The sequence below is a fragment of the Solanum stenotomum genome, unplaced genomic scaffold (genome assembly GCF_019186545.1).
Source record: "Solanum stenotomum isolate F172 unplaced genomic scaffold, ASM1918654v1 scaffold34168, whole genome shotgun sequence".
Lineage (NCBI taxonomy): Eukaryota > Viridiplantae > Streptophyta > Magnoliopsida > Solanales > Solanaceae > Solanum > Solanum stenotomum.
Window position 1 is genome coordinate 1 of NW_026032813.1, and position 20,122 is coordinate 20,122.

Consider the following 20,122-nt stretch of genomic DNA (forward strand, 5'->3'; position numbering starts at 1 on the left):
TTTCCTACAAAATTATGCAGGAAGCGAAAGCTGCTGGTTGTCGTTCGTCTGCCGAAGTTGATAGATACTTAGAAAGGAAAAGGAAGAAGGAAGTTGAAGAAGGTGTTCCGAGAAAAGGAAGTTCTCAGATTGGCCCAGTGATCCAGGAAAGCCTGAACATACCTGCTTCTTCTGAGTCACTTGGAATACATTCAAATAGAAAACCTTGTAGCCAGGCGATTTTGAGTTCCGACACCGATTCAGGTGTTCCAGCTTTTTCTGCAGGAGAACTGTTATCTGAACCAGTAAGTTTTCAGATTACTGTTTTTTAAATGAATTCTTCAGCAACTATGACTTGTTCTATTTCTTAGACTTGTGTCTAGGACTCATTAAATGGAACAGTTCAATTTAAATGGTGATGGAACCAGTGGCACAGCGTTTGTACGCGCACACACATGGAATAGCCCCCCCCCCCCACACACACACAAAAGTTGTTCGGCCTCAAATTTATATAAAGTGCACAGTAGTTTTGAGAAAAAGTAAAGCCTTGCAATTTCATTGTCCCACATACAAGTCGAGCTGTGATAATAGACCAATGACTTGGTAACCACTTTCTTCTTTTTCTTTGTTTTAAACCAGATGCTTCTTATCCTGTTTTCAAAGTTTTCATTGTTGATTTAGCCATACACTTCACATGTTTCAAGTCAAGTTGTGATAATAGACCAGTTCGACCTGGTAACTACTTTGTTCTTCTTCCTAGTTTTACACCTGATGCATGAATTCAAGAAATAACAAACTTACATCACAATGTCTTTTTCTTCGTTATTTTGATTTTGGTTGGGTTAACAATATCCTTCACATGTTTCAAGTCGAGTTGTTGTGATAATAAACCAATACGACTTGGTAACCACTTTGTTCTTTATCCTAGTTTTACACCAGATACATTAACACAAGGAATAACAAACGTACATCAAAATGTCTTTTTCTTCGTTATTCTGATTTTGGTTGGGTTAACCATACACTTCAAATGTTTCTGGCGATTCACGTGTGATCTTTTCTTCTTGCAGGAGAAACAACTATGCCGAGAAATCAGGTTATCGCCGCATCATTATCTTAGGATGCAGGAGGTCCTTACAGTTCAAATTTATAGTGGCAATATCACTAGAAAATCAGATGCTTATCCCTTGTTTCAAATAGAAGCAACTAAAGTAGATAGAGTTTATGATATGCTTTTGAAGAAAGGAGTTGCACCCTTGTAAAAAATTGTCCTGATATTGTTTTTAGGTTTAAATGACATCTCTGTCTTTTTTTTCACTCATTTCATGGCAAATTTTGTAGTATTTTTTTTTTTTTCATTTCTATTAGCATAGTTCGGTGTATTAAGCTTCAGCTATGTGCGAAGTCAGAGGAGGGTTGGACCACAAGGGTTTATTGTATACAACCTTACTCTCCATTTCTGCAAGAGGTTGTTCCCACCGTTCGAACCCATAATTATTTTTAAAAAATGACTATTATAAAGAGATTTGAGATATATTTAAAGATTAATATACATGTACTCATGGTGGAGTTAGGTGAGAATAAGTTTTTTTTTTAAAATCTTTTTTGGTTCTTATTATGGAGCAGAAACACTGGAAACTTCCTATATGCACCACTTTCCCCCAATTTTTTAGCAATCAAAGTATCTTTGAATAATATTTCATATTTTTTGTTAGAGAAATCTCTAGTACTATGGAGAATTCATTTGTAACCAGAAGCATTAAGCATTTATGGATATTATACTGTTCAATAACAGTAACAACAAATAATACAATATTCGGTGTGGGCTTACAAATGAGGTCCAAATAGGGTGATTATATGTCCGTAGACTTTATTTCTATTTTGTGAAGATAAATATGTTATGTTTAATAGATTCTTGTTTTAAATAAAATATTTCAAAGCAGATATAAAAGAAAATACAATAATAATAAAAAGGGATAAGGGTCTGAAAAATATCCTAACTTTGGTCGGATTTGTTGTTGCGATACTAAACTTTCATGAGGACCTATTACCTTCCTAGACTATTTAATATCGTATTTTAAACATATATATTTGCCCACGTGGACATAAAAAATAATGCAAAATTGTAAATAGTAATGTGCCCACGTGGGCACATATATACCTTTAAAATACAGTATTAAATAGTTCAGCGGGTAAAAAAATACGGTATTAAATAGTCTAGGGAGGTAATAGATCCTTATGAAAGATTAGTATCGCAACATCAAATTCGACCAAAGTTGAGTATTTTTCAGACCCTTATCCCTAATAAAAATGATCAATACTATACCTCAATATAAGTATTAAGTAAATTATACAAGACAGTGTAAGGAATTCTTCACTATCAATAAATTGTAACATGTTATAACAAGGTATGCATTAGTGTTTTATTAGCTTACTAAGTTACTTTTATGTATAGTTTACTAAATAATCATTTTTTAGATAGTAGATATGGTAGTATAAATGCATTAATATATAGGTGTCAATGTCNTATTTGCCCACGTGGACATAAAAAATAATGCAAAATTATAAATTGTAATGTGCCCACGTGGGCACATATATACCTTTAAAATACACTATTAAATAGTTCAGCGGGTAAAAAATATGGTATTAAATAGTCTAGGGAGGTAATAGATCCTTATGAAAGTTTAGTATCGCAACAACAAATTCGACCAAAGTTGGGTATTTTTCAGACCCTTATCCCTAATAAAAATGATCAATACTATACTTTAATATAAGTATTAAGTAAATTATACAAGACAGTGTAAGGAATTCTTCACTATCAATAAATTGTAACATGTTATAACAAGGTATGCATTAGTGTTTTATTAGCTTACTAAGTTACTTTTATGTATAGTTTACTAAATAATCATTTTTTAGATAGTAGATATGGTAGTATAAATGCATAATATATAGGTGTCATGTCAGTATCAGATGCCTACAAGATGATATATTGAGAATGAGTTAAAAGTGTTTAGTTGTTAGTTGAGATCAAGTTAAAATGTTTAGGCCTATATTTTCAAAATTGGAGTATTTACTTGACAATAAATTTAAAGTTTGTATATGTTTATGTAATCGTTACTGGTGTAATATATATATATACACATTATATATTGATAAAAAGAATAAGAATTATTTTTTATTGTGAAATTTGTTACTGTTGGGTAGTGTTTTAGCTCCCTATATAAAGACCATACTATACATACACATAAACCAGCCAGATCCAAAATACAATATATTATATCTCCATCAATATTCAAGCCAAATGATTGAAAGTGCTAAAAGACCAAATAATATACACTATGAATTAATGATAAGGAAAACTTTACAATTTCTAGTCCTAATATCTTTCATATCCTTCTTTTTTTCTTACACCTATGATTTCTCCTTCTTTTTCACCTATAATTATTTTCACTTTTTCTCAACTCTTATTTTCCCACTTTTTGCACTTGTCTTTGATAGGAAATACATGTTTTTACTATGTAATAGTATTCTTGCATTTCTTGTCAAGAGCTTGAGTTGTTGTTATAGCTTTGATAAACAAGAAGATGTACTAATCAAAGGTGGATTTTATGATGAAGAAGTAGAAGATGCTGAAGAAATAACATGTTTATTATCAGACAAAATATCTGAAGATATGCAAGCTCAAGAAAGTGATTTATGTTACGACCTTTGGCAAGCTAAGGCAGACACCAAGAGTATGGTAGAAGATACATGTTTATTATCAAACAAACCAATAGAAGGTATGCAAACTCAAGAAAGCGATTTATGTCATGACCTCTGGCAAGCTAAACTAGACACCAAGAGCATGATAGAAGACACATGTTTATTATCAGACAAAACAACAGATGGTATGCAAGATCAAGAAAGTGATTTATGTTATGGCCTTTGGCAAGCTAAAGCAGACACCAAGAGCATAGTAGAAGACACGTGTTTATTATCAGACAAACCAACAGAAGGTATGCAAACTCAAGAAAGCGATTTATGTTACAATCTTAGGCAAGCTAAAGCAGACACCAAGAGCATAGCAGAAAACACATGTTTATTATCTGGCAAATCAATAGAAGGTACACAAACTCAAGAAAGCGATTTATGTTACAGCCTCTGGCCAGCTAAAGAAGGCACCAAGAACATGGTAGAAGATACAACATGTTTATTATCTGATAAAATATCAAAAGGTATAGAAGCTCAAAAAAGCAATTTATGTTATGACCTCCGGCAAGCTAAAGTAAGTACCAAGAGCATGATAGAAGAAGAAGGGAATGAAGAAAATATGAGCATAGAAGAACTCAATAGGAAGATTGAAGAATTCATAAGGAAGATGAAAGAAGAAATTAGAACTGAAGCTAGCTAGGCCTTCAAGGATGTAGTGGTAAATATGTAGAAATATGAAAATCATGTGAGATTATTGTTCGAATTTCAGTAGAGACAAAAATAGTACTAGTGATTTCTTCTTATTTATTTAAAGTAGAGACAAAAATAGTACTAGTGATTTCTTCTTATTTATTTAATTAAAATAATGGAAGATTATTCATATTTCAGTGTAAATAAAAATCATATCGCTTTCTTCTCACTTGTCTAATTTATAGAAGGTTATGGTTCAAATCTCAACAAAGACAAAAGTTACAACAATTTCTTCCATTCGACTAGTTCATAGGAGATCGGGGTTTAATTCTCAACAACATTAAGTTGATAATAACTTCCACTCATCTATCTAAACCTTCGTAAGCAAAATTACAAAATATTTATTTATGCCGATTTTTTAATTTTAAGCCATCATCATTTATTTATACTGATGAAAATAATAAGTATTCAATAAAATAATTAAGATGTGCACAAACTGATTTGAACGTTAAAAAGAATAGGAGCACTGAAGCTCAAGAACAGCTTATAACACTTTAATCCCTTCATTAGGTTAGTAATTTTCAAGAATTCATGTCACTTGGACCTAGTCAAAATAATATAATGAGTTTTTTTTTTTTTTAATTGTATTATGTTTGATTTGATGTGTTTGTTTTTCAATTATCCCAATAATACATGCAACTGGTTTAGAGTCTGGAGGAGTATAGAAGTTACTAGAAAAAGGAAATTAGCAAAGGCAAACAATGAATATATTCCAGAATGTATTAAAAGAATCAAATAATACATAATCAAAATAATTTATTTTGCTATTCGAATTAAATACTGTGCAAGACAGATATAGGTATATGTACATAAGCAATTTGTTTCATCATATTTAACTATTTAAAAATTAAAGTAAAAATATATACTATTTAATCATGATTAAGTGGTAAATATATCAGTGGAATAGGCTTAGAGTAATGATAAAATTAACCTTTTATGACTTGCAAGTTATGTGTTCAAATTATACGAGAGATTTTCCTATTTCACTGTCTTTGTTGTCCTTTCCTTAAAAGAAGAATTAACTTAAATAAGCCACTTATCCAACTATTAAAATTAAAAATAACCTATAATATATGTATCATTTATGTGTAATACTAGATATTGGGTGCCCGCGCCAGCGCGGGCTTTGTGTATATTTTTTTTGTCTCAATTTATGTAACACAAATGAAATTTGAAGAGTCAACTAAATTTTTTGTATGTGTTTTTTTTTTAAAATATTTTAAATTGTTAATTTATAGTACCTTTTATGACATTTTCAAATAATATATATTACTCCTTCTGTTCCATTTTACGCGACACAAGTGATTTTAGGAAAGTCGACTAAATTTCTTATATGATTCTCACATATTTTTAGTTGTTATTTTACTATGATTCCTAGTACTTTTTATGTTAATTTCAAACAATATATGTTACTTTTTTTGTTTCGATATGAAATTAGAGAGTCAATCAAATTTTCTATATGGTTTTTAACTTCTTCTTTTTTTAAAAAATATCTTAAATTGTTACTTTGTGATTTTAAGCTCTTTTTTTGGTAATAAATGCAATTGTCAAATATATAACAAATAAAAAAGAAGAAAAAAAAAGTACTAAAGTTTTCAAATAATTATATTTCTATATTAAAATGTTCAAATCTTTAAAACACCACTTATACGCACAAATTAATATAAGGAAGACAATAATTTTTTAAAATATATTTGTGGAAGCTCTTTCTAACAATTGCATATATATATTTCATTTTTAAAATATGATTCCCTCCGTTTCGATTTTAAAAAGATAATAACCTTTAAATTTTAATTTTTTTTGTATAACATATTTAAGATCACAAAATTAAAAAATATTTTAATATATTTGATATATACCACAAAATTTAAAAGTACATATAAATTTTAATTTTAATTGATTTCCACCAAACATTATACTTGATATATAATTATTAAGAGCTAAATGTAATTATAATTTATTTACTTTCATGTAAAAGAGATGTATCATTTATGAACATATCCACTGGCTTAAGAGAAGAGTGAGACTCTAATTAATGGGGAGAGCGATTTTAAAATTTTAAATTTACAGAAAGAATAAATTAATTTGGAATTTCTTATGCAAATTATGTGGGTTAATAATACTTTGTATTGGTTGAGAGAGAGATTTTTTAAGTTCCTAATTATTGTAATTTATAGTTATTAGTTTGTTGTGATTTATAGTACTTTTTGCGCATCATTTTTAAATAATATGTTATTCATGTTCTAATTCACGTGAATAATCATAAATATTTTCAGTTGTTAATTTATTGTGAATTCTAGAACTTTTGATGCCATTTTCAAATAATATAAGATACTTCTTTTATTTTAATTAGCCAACCAAATTTCCAATATGATTTAAAAATATTTCCAGTTGCTAATTATTGTAATTTATAGTATTTCTATTCTATTTATTTAAATTCATGCGACAATGATAAAATTTTAAGAATCAACTAAATCTTTTTAGAAAATTTAATTTCTTTCTACTATATTTTGTAGCTAAAATATAATAAATGAAGTAATTAAATTTCAAAATGTTAAATTTTCAAGGAAGAAATAAAGTGGGAAAAAATAAAAAAGAAACTGTGAGGAACAAATAAAAGAAGGAAATGAGAATTGTTAATGGGCAATTGGATAACAAAAAGAAAAATAGAAAAACGTGAAATAGGCAGAAACAAGGGCCCACATTTTTCGGCTTGAGGTAAAGCCAAAGGAAAAGATGGGCGGACTTTTAAGCTGACCTACGTGGCGGTTTTTCATTGGACTTTTAAGTTGACCTACGTGACGGTTTTTCATTGTTTTCGTCGGACTGAGGAACTCTCACTTATTTAGAATGATGATATCTCGCTAATTTAATTATTAATTTATCATAAATTGTATCGATACAATTATACATAAAATCGGTTTAAATGGACGAGCAATGATGTGAAAAAGGCTGAAGGCCATCTGTTCAATTGGTCATCATCATTAGATATAAAGTATAAAGAGAGAAGATAATTTAAATCATCATAAAGAGAATAGTCCAACAAACAAACGAAAACTCCAACAAATACCCCGCAACTTTTTAAAGATTTACAGATCAACTACATTTTGGACCACCAATCAAAAAAGCTTTCCTTTAAAAATATTTTTTTGGACATCGACTTCTTTTTGCTTTTTTCACGATATTTTCTCAAAAATCGTTTTGATTATTTGTATCATATTATGTTAATTTTTTAGAAGTATAAAAAATACTCAGAATTTGATTCAAATGATATAAGTTATTTCCTATGTCTCAAGAACACAAGTAAAGTTTTCAAAAGTCAATTAAAATTTTACTATATTTTTAAATATTTAAATTATTAACTATTATAATTTATAATATTTCAGATTCTTAATTATAATACCCAAAGATAAAATAAAAGTTTAAATTGCCTTCAACCTTCTTAACATAACAACCACTAAGATAGATAGCCACGTGGCCATGAAAGAAAAGTGAAAAGCAACTCAAAAGCTGCAGTTAAAAATTTAGGGGTAATAAAGATTAATTTGGTCAAAATAATTAAAAAAATGATACAATAATTATAACACATTTTTTATTGTGCCAATACCTTTTTTGGCACCTCAAACTTTCTTATTATATACCCCCTTTTTCCTAATTACTTGTCCATATTTCTTTTTTTAGTTGTCCCTAATTACTTGTCAATTTTGACAAATCAAGAAANAAAACCTTTTTTTCGTTTAAGCGTCTAATCAAATGGTATCACAAAAATTAAAACGAAGAGGATATTGAAGAATGTGGTTAAATAAATGATATTTTCTTTGGATTGCTAACTCAATAGTAAAGTACTAGTCAGCCAACAAAATAAAAAGCTTCAGCATGTTGAAACTTCTTAGGGTTAGAAGCAAAAGAAAGAACCCAAACCTCCTACTATAAAAGTGATTCCTTGGGACTGGAGAAAAATTAAATCATGAAAAATTTTGTCCGGTTGAATACATTATTAACCGATGTGTGGTTTATCAATAAGATGCACATCACTTTTTTTTTATTAGACATGTACGGTTCATAAAATAAATTTCTCTTTTTTTAACTTCATGAAAACAAAACAAAAAAAAAAATGAAAAAAAAAAAGATTATATTTTTAGATGATCAATCAGTTCATGAAATAAAAATTCAAAAGGAAACTTGAACACAATTTATTAATCTAAAATACTGTTTTATTAATCTCAACAAATCAAAATTAAATCTTTCAATGGATATAAATATTGTAAATTCCACCTTCAGCTTCCAAGGAAAATTTCAATTTCAATCGATAGGTTGTAACTTTTTGCGGAGAGGTGGTGGTGATGACTAGTGACCCTTGTGACCCGGCCCGGATGGTGGAATTGAACTTTTCAGAACACGACGATTATTATCAATACTGTCACTGCTAATTTTCCAATTGTTTTTTTCAATTGAAAATATTTTTGTACCATGAGTTCTTGCTGAAAAAGTTTCATTTGTAGACATTAATATGAAAAATATCATAATAATGGAGATTAAAGAAAGTTTATGAACCATATTGGCCATGAGAATTTGAATAATAATATGTTAATTAAGAAGTAGAGAAGAAGAAAGTTGATTGAAAAATGTGTATTTTGTTGTGTATGAGGGATATGTATTTATAGGAATCATGATTTACTATATATGGGAAATAATTTATTAAAATCAGACTGGACCAGATTATGAGAAGTATAATGAAAAGAAGATTGTCTTACCAAAAAATGAAAAAAGATAAATATTTTACCAAAAAAAAAATGAAAAGAATATTTTTGTGCATATTAAGGGCCCGAGCCAGCTTGTGGTCAAGAGGTCATCTGAATTCTTTTTGACGAAATATTGTACTATATACCGTGATCATTTAAATAGGGCAATATTTTCGTGTATGATTAAGGGGCGGAGCCAACTTATGGTCAAGGGGTTCATTTGAACTTCTTTTGATAGAAATTGTATTATATATATATATACTCACGGTTAAAATTATTTTTATCTACTTATAATGTATGTCAAATTTACTTCTTTAGAATTTGAACCCTTTAATGAAAATTTTGTTTCCGCCACGGTAGATTAACAACAACAACATACAAAGTATAGTTATTTCATAAGTGGATCTGAGGAGAGTATTGTGTATGCAAAGTACCATAACTCTATCGTGTGAAGAAAAAATAAGATGTTGCCGATTGACCCTCAGATCAAGTAAAGCATTACAAAATATGTCAAAAATAATGGAGAAAAAAATTAAGTAACAGTAAATGATAGACAACGGAAGCAAATGAAAAAACATGTAGCAATAAATGATAGTATATAATTTTTTTTTAAAAAAAGGGATACTTAAAGAGTAAATTAATAATTTCCGTGCATGATTAATGCCAATACTTAGGAGAAATACGAGGGAGGATATTGACGTATACAATAAATTCCAATATAAATAAAAATTCAAAGGGCAACTTGAACCACAATTTATTAATCTGACTAGGGAGAGAGTGCCCGTGCCGAGTTTTATATTGATTTGAAAATAAAGAAGGCGCGATTGTATTTTTAAAATATAATACATACATTTTGTGCAAGGTTGGTTATGCAGGAAGCTTGTTGCGTAAGAGAAAATACAAATATTAATATTGCAGTTGCAAGGTTGTTGAAGTTGGATTCTGAAATGAGTCAACCAAATCATGTTGCCTTTCATTATCTGGGAAAAGAAAGTAAAAGAATTTAGTTGTTGTCTTTGTGTTAGCATGAAGAGAAAAATGAAAAATGAGAAGGTGATTATACAAAGAAGTCTTGGTAATAAAGTTTGTTTACCGTTGTGTCAAGTAGCAAGCTTCACTTTTCCTGAAAAATAGTAACGTCACGCAAATATATTAGGATAACGGTGAAAATATTCTGATGACAAGAAATCTCTAGTCAATCTATCTATGAACACTCTACCTTCAGACTCTATGTGTTTCATCGTTTTCTCATAAACCATTGATTTTATACTCCTTGAAGCATAAGTAGACTCATATATAATTCAATTCAACATAGACATTAGATCTTTACGGAGTAAACTCATATTTACCTTTCTTTTTTATGTTTTTTAAGAATCGGAAGAAGAGCAACACTGCTACCTATCTATAGAAAAAGCAATTTTTAAGACAACAATAACTCGCAACTGCATGCATCACAATCATATAATTTCGGCCCACAAGTTCCCTCTCCACTAAAAAGATGTCTATTTAAATCACTTGGCTTTAATAGTAGCGTAGTTGCTTAGTCGTCCTACCTCTTAGGCTCTTATGTATTACAAAATATAATATAGGTGTCTTTCATGTTGTCTTAATCGAAAAATGAGGTCTTACAAACTCTCACTATCCTGATGGTGGCTTGCACTATCTATACCTAGAGGTAAACATGAGAAATGGGTGGCGTAAGGGAAAGTAACTGTGTACCTTTCCGAAGTTTTATTGAAATCGGTAATACTATAGAACCATGAAGCAGTTAGCAATCATAACTGCTAAATCTGTAAAAACTTTACACAGAGCTTCCATGAGCATGTTTCAGGGGTTTATTTATTTATTTGTTTACAAAATTGTGAACGTGTGGAGCGGAATTCATTTTCCTCCACACAATGTCCAGAATCCAAATTCAGCAAATTTCCACACAATGCCCCAAAATATACAAAATTAGAATAACAAACACATGTGGAAAGGAAGATATCCGCAAATGAGAGGACAAATATATAGCAGGGGAAACACTCACGTAGATTCCACCGCAACAGAAGAAACATAAACAAATTTCATGATATTTCTACAGGTGTTTTTCATGGAGTATAAAGGTAACACTTTAGAATAGCAGATAGCAAGATTTNAAGATATCCGCAAATGAGAGGACAAATATATAGCAGGGGAAACACTCACCAGATTCCACCGCAACATAAACAAATTTCATAATATTTCTACAGGTGTTTTTCATGGAGTATAAAGGTAACACTTTAGAATAGCAGATAGCAAGATTTGAGATGCACCCTTTTCCATGGAAGTTGAAACACACGGCCACCCAAGAAGAACTTGGAGGAGGAAAATTGTAACAGAGAAGATACATATGTATGTGTTGAAAAGATGGAAATTGCAGCCCAGGTGGCTCTCTAATTAGAAGACACGAGAAGAAACTGAAAAGATAAAAAAAAAAAAGCACGTGTAGGGTTTTTACTGATTTCGTCAGACTGAGGAAACCGTCACTTATTTAGAATGATGATGTGTATCACCGTGTGTATAATTAATTTATATATATGGACCTGAAAAAATAAACAGTAAATTTGACCGGCTACTACCCAATAAAGCAACTACAACAATGTGAGGAAGCACACATCTATACTATACAAAACCTCTATGTTTGACATCCTAATATGCACCATTTCTCTTCCTCTTAGTTATTGTCGACGAGATTTGCTATGTATCCTTCAGAGTTACTTAGCTTGTTTGGGCATTCTATATGTCGTGTAGCATGTGTTGAGGTTGTTGAGGATGAGGTTCGTAGCCTATGGATCTCGGATATCTAATTAATTAATCTCACAAATCGGGGAAGCTTAAGCAAAAATGAAAGAGAAGGTTGAGGGAAGCCACTAAGCATGTTTTGAAATGCATATACACTGCATATCTTCAGTTGCTTGGTTTTTGTAACTTGATGAAATTCCTAACTGAAATTTCGGTAACAAAGAAAAACTTTGAGAGAAAATACATCTGAAAAAAAAAAGTGTGTATAGTCAAAAACACACTTGTATTTCGATTTTTCAAGTTTCATATTTGAATTACGGAAAAGGGTCAAAATTGCCCCTGAACTATGCGAAATAGACCACTTATACCCTTCATTACATTTTGAGATCAAAAATACCCCCACTGTTATCCCTAGAGACCACAAATACCCCTCAAAAGTTAACAACCCAAATTGTTAATGACGTGGCAAGCCATGTGGGACTAATCTCTCCACCTAAGCTGCCAAATAGGATTTCCAACAATTAGAAATCCTTCTAAAATTAGAAATAAATCTTTTATTTTTAATTACATAAAAAAATATTATATTTTTAATTACGTAAATATTTACCACTCTTTATTAATATTTATAGTTATTGCCGTTAAGAGTTATTTTTTCATCATAGTTTAACTATTAACCAAGTATTTTTCCACTTGATAAATAACTAATATATAATATATCTAACTTGATAGGATGATGTTTTGTATAACATACTTGTATCTTCTGTATGTATGAGGGGAAATTTATGGCTCATAATATTAACTTTGTTCTTGTTTTTTTTGTTGGATTAATACAATTTTAGGAGATTTAGATTTTAAAAAAAAATTAGTGGTAATCCTAGTTGGCAGCTTAGGTGGAAGGATCAGTCACACATGGCTTGCCATGTCATTAAAATTTTGGATTGTTAACTTTTGAGGGGCATTTGTGGTCTCTAGAGATAACAGTGAGGGTATTTTTGAAATCAAAATGTAACGAAGGGTATAAGTGGTCTATTTCACATAGTTCAGGGATAATTTTGACCCTTTTCCGTTTGAATTATCATGTGTGAGTTTCCTATCTGAATGATAATGATATTAGGAAAAAGGAACAACTGATAATTGAGGTATGTTCTGATAACTAGTTACCAATAGTTCAGGTGGAAAACTCACACAACTAATAGTTTAGGTATGAAACTCAAAACATCAGGAGACAAAGAAGCTGTGCAAACATGTCTCTGAGTTGAAAAATTCCTTTCAGAATGCCTCTCACAGCTTGGAGTCTAGGGATGACAATGAGGTAGGGCGGATGCGGGGCGGGGTGGATTTAAGGCTATGCGGGATGGGATGGATTTAAGTGGGTTTTTTTAAAATCAATGGAGTCGATATCAGTTATTATTTGTTTGGGCAAATCTTTTGTCCATAAAACGAATGAAGGTCTAGAATGAGATGACAAAAGGAAAATTATCAGAAGAGCACCAAGGGAATTAGAAAGAAAAAAAAGTACTTCCTCCGTTTCAATTTGATTGTTTAGTATTGATTTGAACGAAGTTTAAAAAAGTAAAGAAGATTTTTGAATCTTGTGGTCATACATGTAATAAGTAACTTTTGCTTCATTTAGTAATATTTTAAGACTAAAACCATGTATTATAGATATAGTAGCTATATTTGCTTAAGATTGATTAAGTTGATATCCCTTTGCATACTTTTTAAGTCATAATCAATTGCAAGCTGGCCATTTTCCAAAGTTTTATATTTTGTCCATATATAAATATTATTGGACTACTGTGTTATTATTTTTGCAAGCTGGAAGCCAACATTGTTAACTTTATTAAGCTGTTTATTGTCCTTCTCGACATTTAAGCAACATCACATTATCAATATGGTACAATTTCCTATATCTAATGATGTAAATCTTTGGAAAGGTCCTTTTCTAAATGTCCATTTTGTGGGCCATTTTTTTGTTGAAATCTTGATTTACAATTGAAAAAGGACAGATCGATACATGAAATATTCTATGCAGATTTCAGAGAAGAGTTGCAATAAGAAAGTGTCATAATGAAAGCTTTCAATTATTAAGATATAATAATCCCACTTAAAGTGTATAATAACACAATTCACCCCAATCATATTTTTTTTTAAAAAAAAAATACCAAACACAACGATGAATAAGTTTAAATGTTCAATATTTTCGAAGGTCAAATATTTTTTTCTCGCTAATCAAGCTTTCTAAATAAAAGAAAAGAAACAAAAGCGATTTTGAGGGGTAAATAGATTGGATGCGACATATTTGTTTGTACTAGCAAAAATTCAATTATAAAATAGATAAATATGAAGAAAAAAATAATTTATTGATTTATTTCTACATTTAACATGTTTGTTAATCAACAACCACTTTCTTAGCACCAAACTAATTAACCATAACAACATCAAAGAATTAACTTCATTAAAAGAAAGAATGATTAACAAAATGTTTTTATTAATAAACTTTTTAAGTAATTATGTAACAAGACAGTTAACCAGTAATCTGGTCACCAAATTATTCTCTCTTATCAACTTTTATTTTAAAAGTAGGAACTTACGTATTTATTTTCTACTATACATAATCTACATACAAAAAGATGGAAATCCAGATAGATCCAAACTTTGTTTTGGACTTTTGGTGAGGAGGCCCAATTAACATGTAATATGGGCCCTAGTATGGCCCAATATGATAGATTCACATAATTGAGCATCCAGATGCATTCTCTTCACTAAAGTAGTCACATTTGTTCACATAACATCCCTTCGGAAGTCCATACGGTATGGGCCCGGGTCCGGGCCCGGGCCCATAACCGTATGAATATGTGTCGTAGCATGGTGGTTGTACTGGTCTTCCGTACCAATTATCATGATAACACGGGCCTCCAATAAAGCCTTCGTAACATTGCCCACAACAATACATCCCCGGAGAGGGTTGGTGTGGATATCCTTGAATTGGCATCACGATCACTGGCTCTGGAACTGGCGGGAAGTGTGGTTGTGGTTGTGGTTGTGGGGGTAGAGCTACTGGTGCTGGTTTAGGTGCTTCTTTGGGCTTTTCTGGTTCCGTGGGTTTTACAGGTTGTTTGGGCTTTTCGGGCTCTTTAGGCTTCTCCACTACCACTATTTTAGGTTTCTCAGGTTCTTTAGGCTTTTCCACCACTTTAGGTTTCACAGTTTCTTTAGGCTTTTCCACCACTTTAGGTTTCTCAGGTACTTTAGGGTTCTCCATGACTATCACTTTGGGTTTCTCAGATTCTTTAGGCTTTTCCACGACTACAACTTTGGGTTTCTCAGGTTCTTTAGGCTTCTCCACGACCACTACTTTGGATTTCTCGGGCTCTTTAGGCTTCTCCACGACCACCACCTTGGATTTCTCGGGCTCTTTAGGCTTTTCAGGCACTTTGGGCTTTTCGGGTTCCTTGGGCTTTTGAGACTCTTTGATCTCAATGCTCTTGATTACTCCCCCTCCTTTGCAACACAATTTATCACGAATTTTTTCAGGATTGCAACACAATACAGTGATGGTGACAATATTGGCCTTTTCATCATACGTTTGGTCTCGAATTTCTTGTCCAAAATAATTAACACCAAAATAAAAAAATAAAAACTCAGTTTTTATCCACACATATCTTGTCCTTATAATAACAATAATATGATAATTATTTAATGAAATATAAAATGAAAGAAAGTGACTTTTTTCAAAAGAGACATTTAACTTATGTGAAAATTGTAAAAGGAAATTGCAAAAAAGTAACTCACGAGGGAATTTGCAGAGAATTTTTTTGACTTTCTTGTAGCAGCTTGAACATTGAAGATCAACCTTTAGCAACATTATGGCAATCTATTTAACGAAAAAAGAACAACAAAAATAAAGAGATTAATATATATTTTGGTCAAGTAAAATAAATTACACATATATTACAATAATTCAAAAACTTTTAAAAGTGTATGTTGCTCGAACTCTTTAAACACACATTCAAAGGCGAAGCTAGAATTTTTACTCATTTTTATTTAACTTGTACCTTTTAATATTTTCTAAAAATCTGAGCAACATAGCTTTTAAATGACCTAGTTTAATGTCTATTAGAGGAAATTAAATAGTAAAAATTCATACCTTCTCAGTCTTGTCACCACCCATAGTTGAGAACTAAGAATTTTGATACTTGAAAGTGATAACTAATCTATGGTTTTTGGGTAAACTTGGGAAGGGAAAAGAAAAAAAAAAGTGTAGTTTTATATAGTATGAATATGAATGATGTAGAGATGGCTTAAGATAGAGAAAATTGTATAAAGTTGAAATTCATGAAATCATCAAGATTGGTAGCTAGCCTCTATTGGTGATGGTGGTGGGGTAGGAGGGGGGGCTATATAAGATTAGTTGTTGTTTTTTTAAATTTTATTTTTAATTTTTTGGTTATTGATAAATTCTTTGATTTTTCTAATGTCTGAATAAATTAATTAAATTATGTGTTTTTAGTATCTTTATGTTGGACTAGTTTAAAATTTCTATTATCGACAAATACTGAATAATAAAATAAGTTTAATATAACACATTAAGGAATTATTATATCAGGTATTTTGTTCTTTCTATCAATACAAGTATTAGATAACTTTGTATACCAAACTTAATAAATGTTGAAAAATTATTTAATATTTTTTCTTCTAAAATTTAAACCTTGATTGGCTATATAATTAATTGCTAACTATATATTCCCCATATGTGCATGTGATTTGGCTTTGATAGTCACACATCTCCATACCTTTGTCTTTAAGAAAAATAAAAACTTTTTTTAAGAATTAGGAATAGTAATAAAACTAGTACTAAAAGGGTGGAAACTTGGGAAAATAAAGCTTTCGTTTGGTTAGTGTAATAATGGAATATGCACCCCACATGCTTGCTATAACTAACCTTATTTTGTGGTTCTTGAGATTTGCGTAGTATGGTCAATTGATCTCAAATGCCTTTCAATGCTTCAATTTGAATACTACTTATAAAAAGATATAATTACTTTCATACTAGAATATTTTCATTAATAACAGGGAACAAGACCGTAAAAAGTGGGGCTTAGATTGTTCAAGCATATGAAGAAAAGACATATGAAAGTTGAGCGAAAGCGTGAAAGGTTGGTTATAGATGATTTTAAGAGAGATAGAGGCCGACCAAAGAAATATTGGTAAGATGTGTTTAGACAATTCAATATGTTACAACTTCCACTTACGAGGACATGACCTTAAATAGAAAGTTCTGAAATATATAGATTAGAGTAAAAGGTTAGTACATAGTAGTGAGTTGCCTCGCTACTCGTTATACTATTAATCGTAACTTTACTCATATAGTTTCTTGTCTTTCAGTTTCTATTATTATTTGTTGTTTCTTGTATTTCAATTATTATATTATTTTGATGTAGTTATTGTTAAGAATGTTTTGTTATGCTTTCACTTTTTTGTTACTTCTTTTTCTGGATTGTTTTGAACTGTTTTTCCGTGAAACGGGGTCTTTTCAAAACAACTTCTCTATCTCTAAGATTGAGATAAGATCTACGTACATTCTATACTCTCAAAATTTCAGTTTGAGAGACTACACATAATATGTTGGCGTTATTGTAATTATTAAAAAATATTTTTTACATGATATTTCTATAGGTCTTACATGATACAAATTAAAATTAATCGAGAATCTAAAGTAGGTATCTAACATCAAATAAAAAATAAAAATAAAAACGTTTATATGACTAGGTATTCTAGAGGATTCTTTTACTATTCTATAGTTATTCAAAGGATCTTTTTGACAATTTTCTTGCGTGCTTAACTTGAACTTTCATTTTCTTTTGTTCTCTCATCATCAATTTATAGCATGAAGTCACGACCTTTTCTTAAAGATAAGAAAAATTAAGGAGAAATTATTAATCTGGAGAATAGAATATTCACCGATAAAGTGAAATTTTAAGTAGCTAATCAATTGAGATACTAAGATTCTCATAAATATAAGCAATTAATGTTGAGTATAAAATAGAAAAAATAATTATCTTTTCATGGTATGATAAAAGTGATGATTAAAAGAAATAAATATATTTTAAAAATAGTGGACAAATAAAATTAATCAGAAGGGTAATAAAGTAATTTTAACAAAAAATAAAAAGAGACAAAAATTTATTCATAAATCGTGTTCACCGAATGCATTTTAAATAAAAGAAATAAATGTATTGTAAAAATAGTAGACAAATAAAATTAAACAGAAGGGGTAATCAAATAATTTCAACAATGAATAAGAAGAGAGACAATCTTATTCATAAATTGTACTCGCCGAATGCGTTTTATGTATTTCTTTCTCAACTCAATTATTGCTGAGTATAAAATGGAAAAAATAATTATTTTTTCTTGATATAATAATAGTAATAAATAAATATATTTTAAAATTAGTGGACAAATAAGATTAAACAGAAGGGGTAATATTGTAATTTCAATAATAAATAAGAAGACACTGAACTTTACACATAAATCGCATTTATCGAATGCGTTTTATGCCTTTCTTTCTCAGCTCAATTATTGTTGAGTATAAAATGGAAAAATAATTATCTTTTCTTGATATAATAAAAGTAATAAATAAAAGAAATAAATATATTTTAAAAATAGTGGACAAATAGGATTAAACAGAAGGGGTAAAAAAAAATATTTTCTTTATATAATAAAAGTAATAAATAAAGGAAATAAATATATTTTAAAAATAGTGAACAAGTAAGATTAAACGGAAGGGCTAATAAAGTAATTTCAACAATAAATAAGAAGACACTGAAAATTACACATAAATCGCTTTCGCCGATGCGTTTTATGTATTTCTTTCTCAGCTCAATTATTATTGAGTATAAAATGAAAAAAAAATTATCTTTTTTTTTATATAATAAAAGTAATAAATAAAAGAAATAATTATATTTTAAAAATAGTGAACAAGTAAGATTAAACGGAAGGGGTAATGAAGTAGTTTAAACAATAAAAATGAAGACACTGAATTTTACACATAAATCGCATTCGTCAAATGCATTTTATGCCTTTCTTTCTCAGCTCAATTATTGTCGAGTATAAAATGAAAACAAAAATCTTTTTTTTTATATAACAAAAGCAATAAATAAAAGAAATAATTATATTTTAAAAAAAGTGGACAATTAAGATTAAACGGAAGGGATAATAAAGTAATTTCAACAATAAATAAGAAGACATTGAATTTTACACATAAATCGTATTCGTTGAATGCGGTTTATGCCTTTCTTTCTCAGCTCAATTACTGTTGAGTATAAGATCGAAAAAATAATTATCTTTTCTTGATATGATAAAAGTAATAAATAAATATATTTTAAAAATACTGAACAAATAATATTAACGGAAGGGGTAATAAAGTAATTTCAACAATAAATAAGAAGAGAGAGAAACTTATTCATAAATCACATTCAACTAATTCATTTTATATCTGTCTTTCTCAAACTCTTTCTATTTAGATATCTAAGAAGCATTTTTAAAGTTTTCAACTCCATGGCCATGGACTAAAGTATAATTAATTTTATTCTTTTATCTCCTTCCCAAAAATTCATGAATATTTTTCAAGTTATTAAAACGAATTTAACTATCACATTTTGTCACTTTTGGACAGTACAGATAACAGAATTCTAGTACCAAATAAAGGCTTGAACTTCATTGCACATGGGAAGTCTCATTCCAAAAGAAAAGTTCTCTAAGTATAATTTGTTGTTAGCTGCTTTCGTTCTCTATGCATTTTACCGCTTCACTGGAAATTTCCTTTGTTCCTATGGTACTATAGTTTGATAGATTTCACCGTCCTATTTAGGATTGCGTCTTGAGATTTGAAACCAAGTATAATTGAAAATGTATCATCAACGAGAAGAATTTATTGGAATCGGATTCTTTTAAAGAATGTATGAAGAGAAAATTGAATTTGATTAGATAATGTGTGGTAAACATGGATCGATGTTTTAGCAAGATATGATATTTGATAGTCGTAAATTGAAATTTGATTAATTCAGTTTGTGTTGATATATGAGGTTTATTTGAACAAACTCTCTCTATGAGAATTTGAATTTAGTTTTTTATATCTAGTGCTTGCCGAAGAATAAAAGATTCTTGTTCGTCCCGTCACAATCCTTAGAAATTTGAAT

General features: G+C 29.7%; 2 protein-coding genes across 2 annotated transcripts; one reads left to right on the forward strand and one right to left on the reverse strand.

Annotated features, from left to right (window-relative positions):
* The first annotated feature begins 6 nt into the window (after positions 1–6).
* LOC125852359 (transcriptional adapter ADA2b-like) lies at positions 7–1,467 on the forward strand. Its single transcript, XM_049532101.1, has 2 exons — positions 7–284; positions 1,047–1,467. The coding sequence occupies exons 1-2, from the start codon at positions 15–17 to the stop codon at positions 1,236–1,238; spliced, it is 462 nt and encodes a 153-aa protein (XP_049388058.1). The 5' UTR covers positions 7–14; the 3' UTR covers positions 1,239–1,467.
* Positions 1,468–14,392: 12,925 nt separating this feature from the next.
* On the reverse strand, positions 14,393–16,310 carry LOC125852365 (protein PELPK1-like). Its single transcript, XM_049532106.1, has 3 exons — positions 16,072–16,310; positions 15,717–15,798; positions 14,393–15,524 (listed from the first exon to the last, which is right to left on the reverse strand). Exons 1-3 carry the CDS (start codon positions 16,093–16,095, stop codon positions 14,653–14,655), a joined length of 978 nt encoding a protein of 325 aa, XP_049388063.1. The 5' UTR covers positions 16,096–16,310; the 3' UTR covers positions 14,393–14,652.
* Between the last annotated feature and the right edge of the window lie 3,812 nt (positions 16,311–20,122).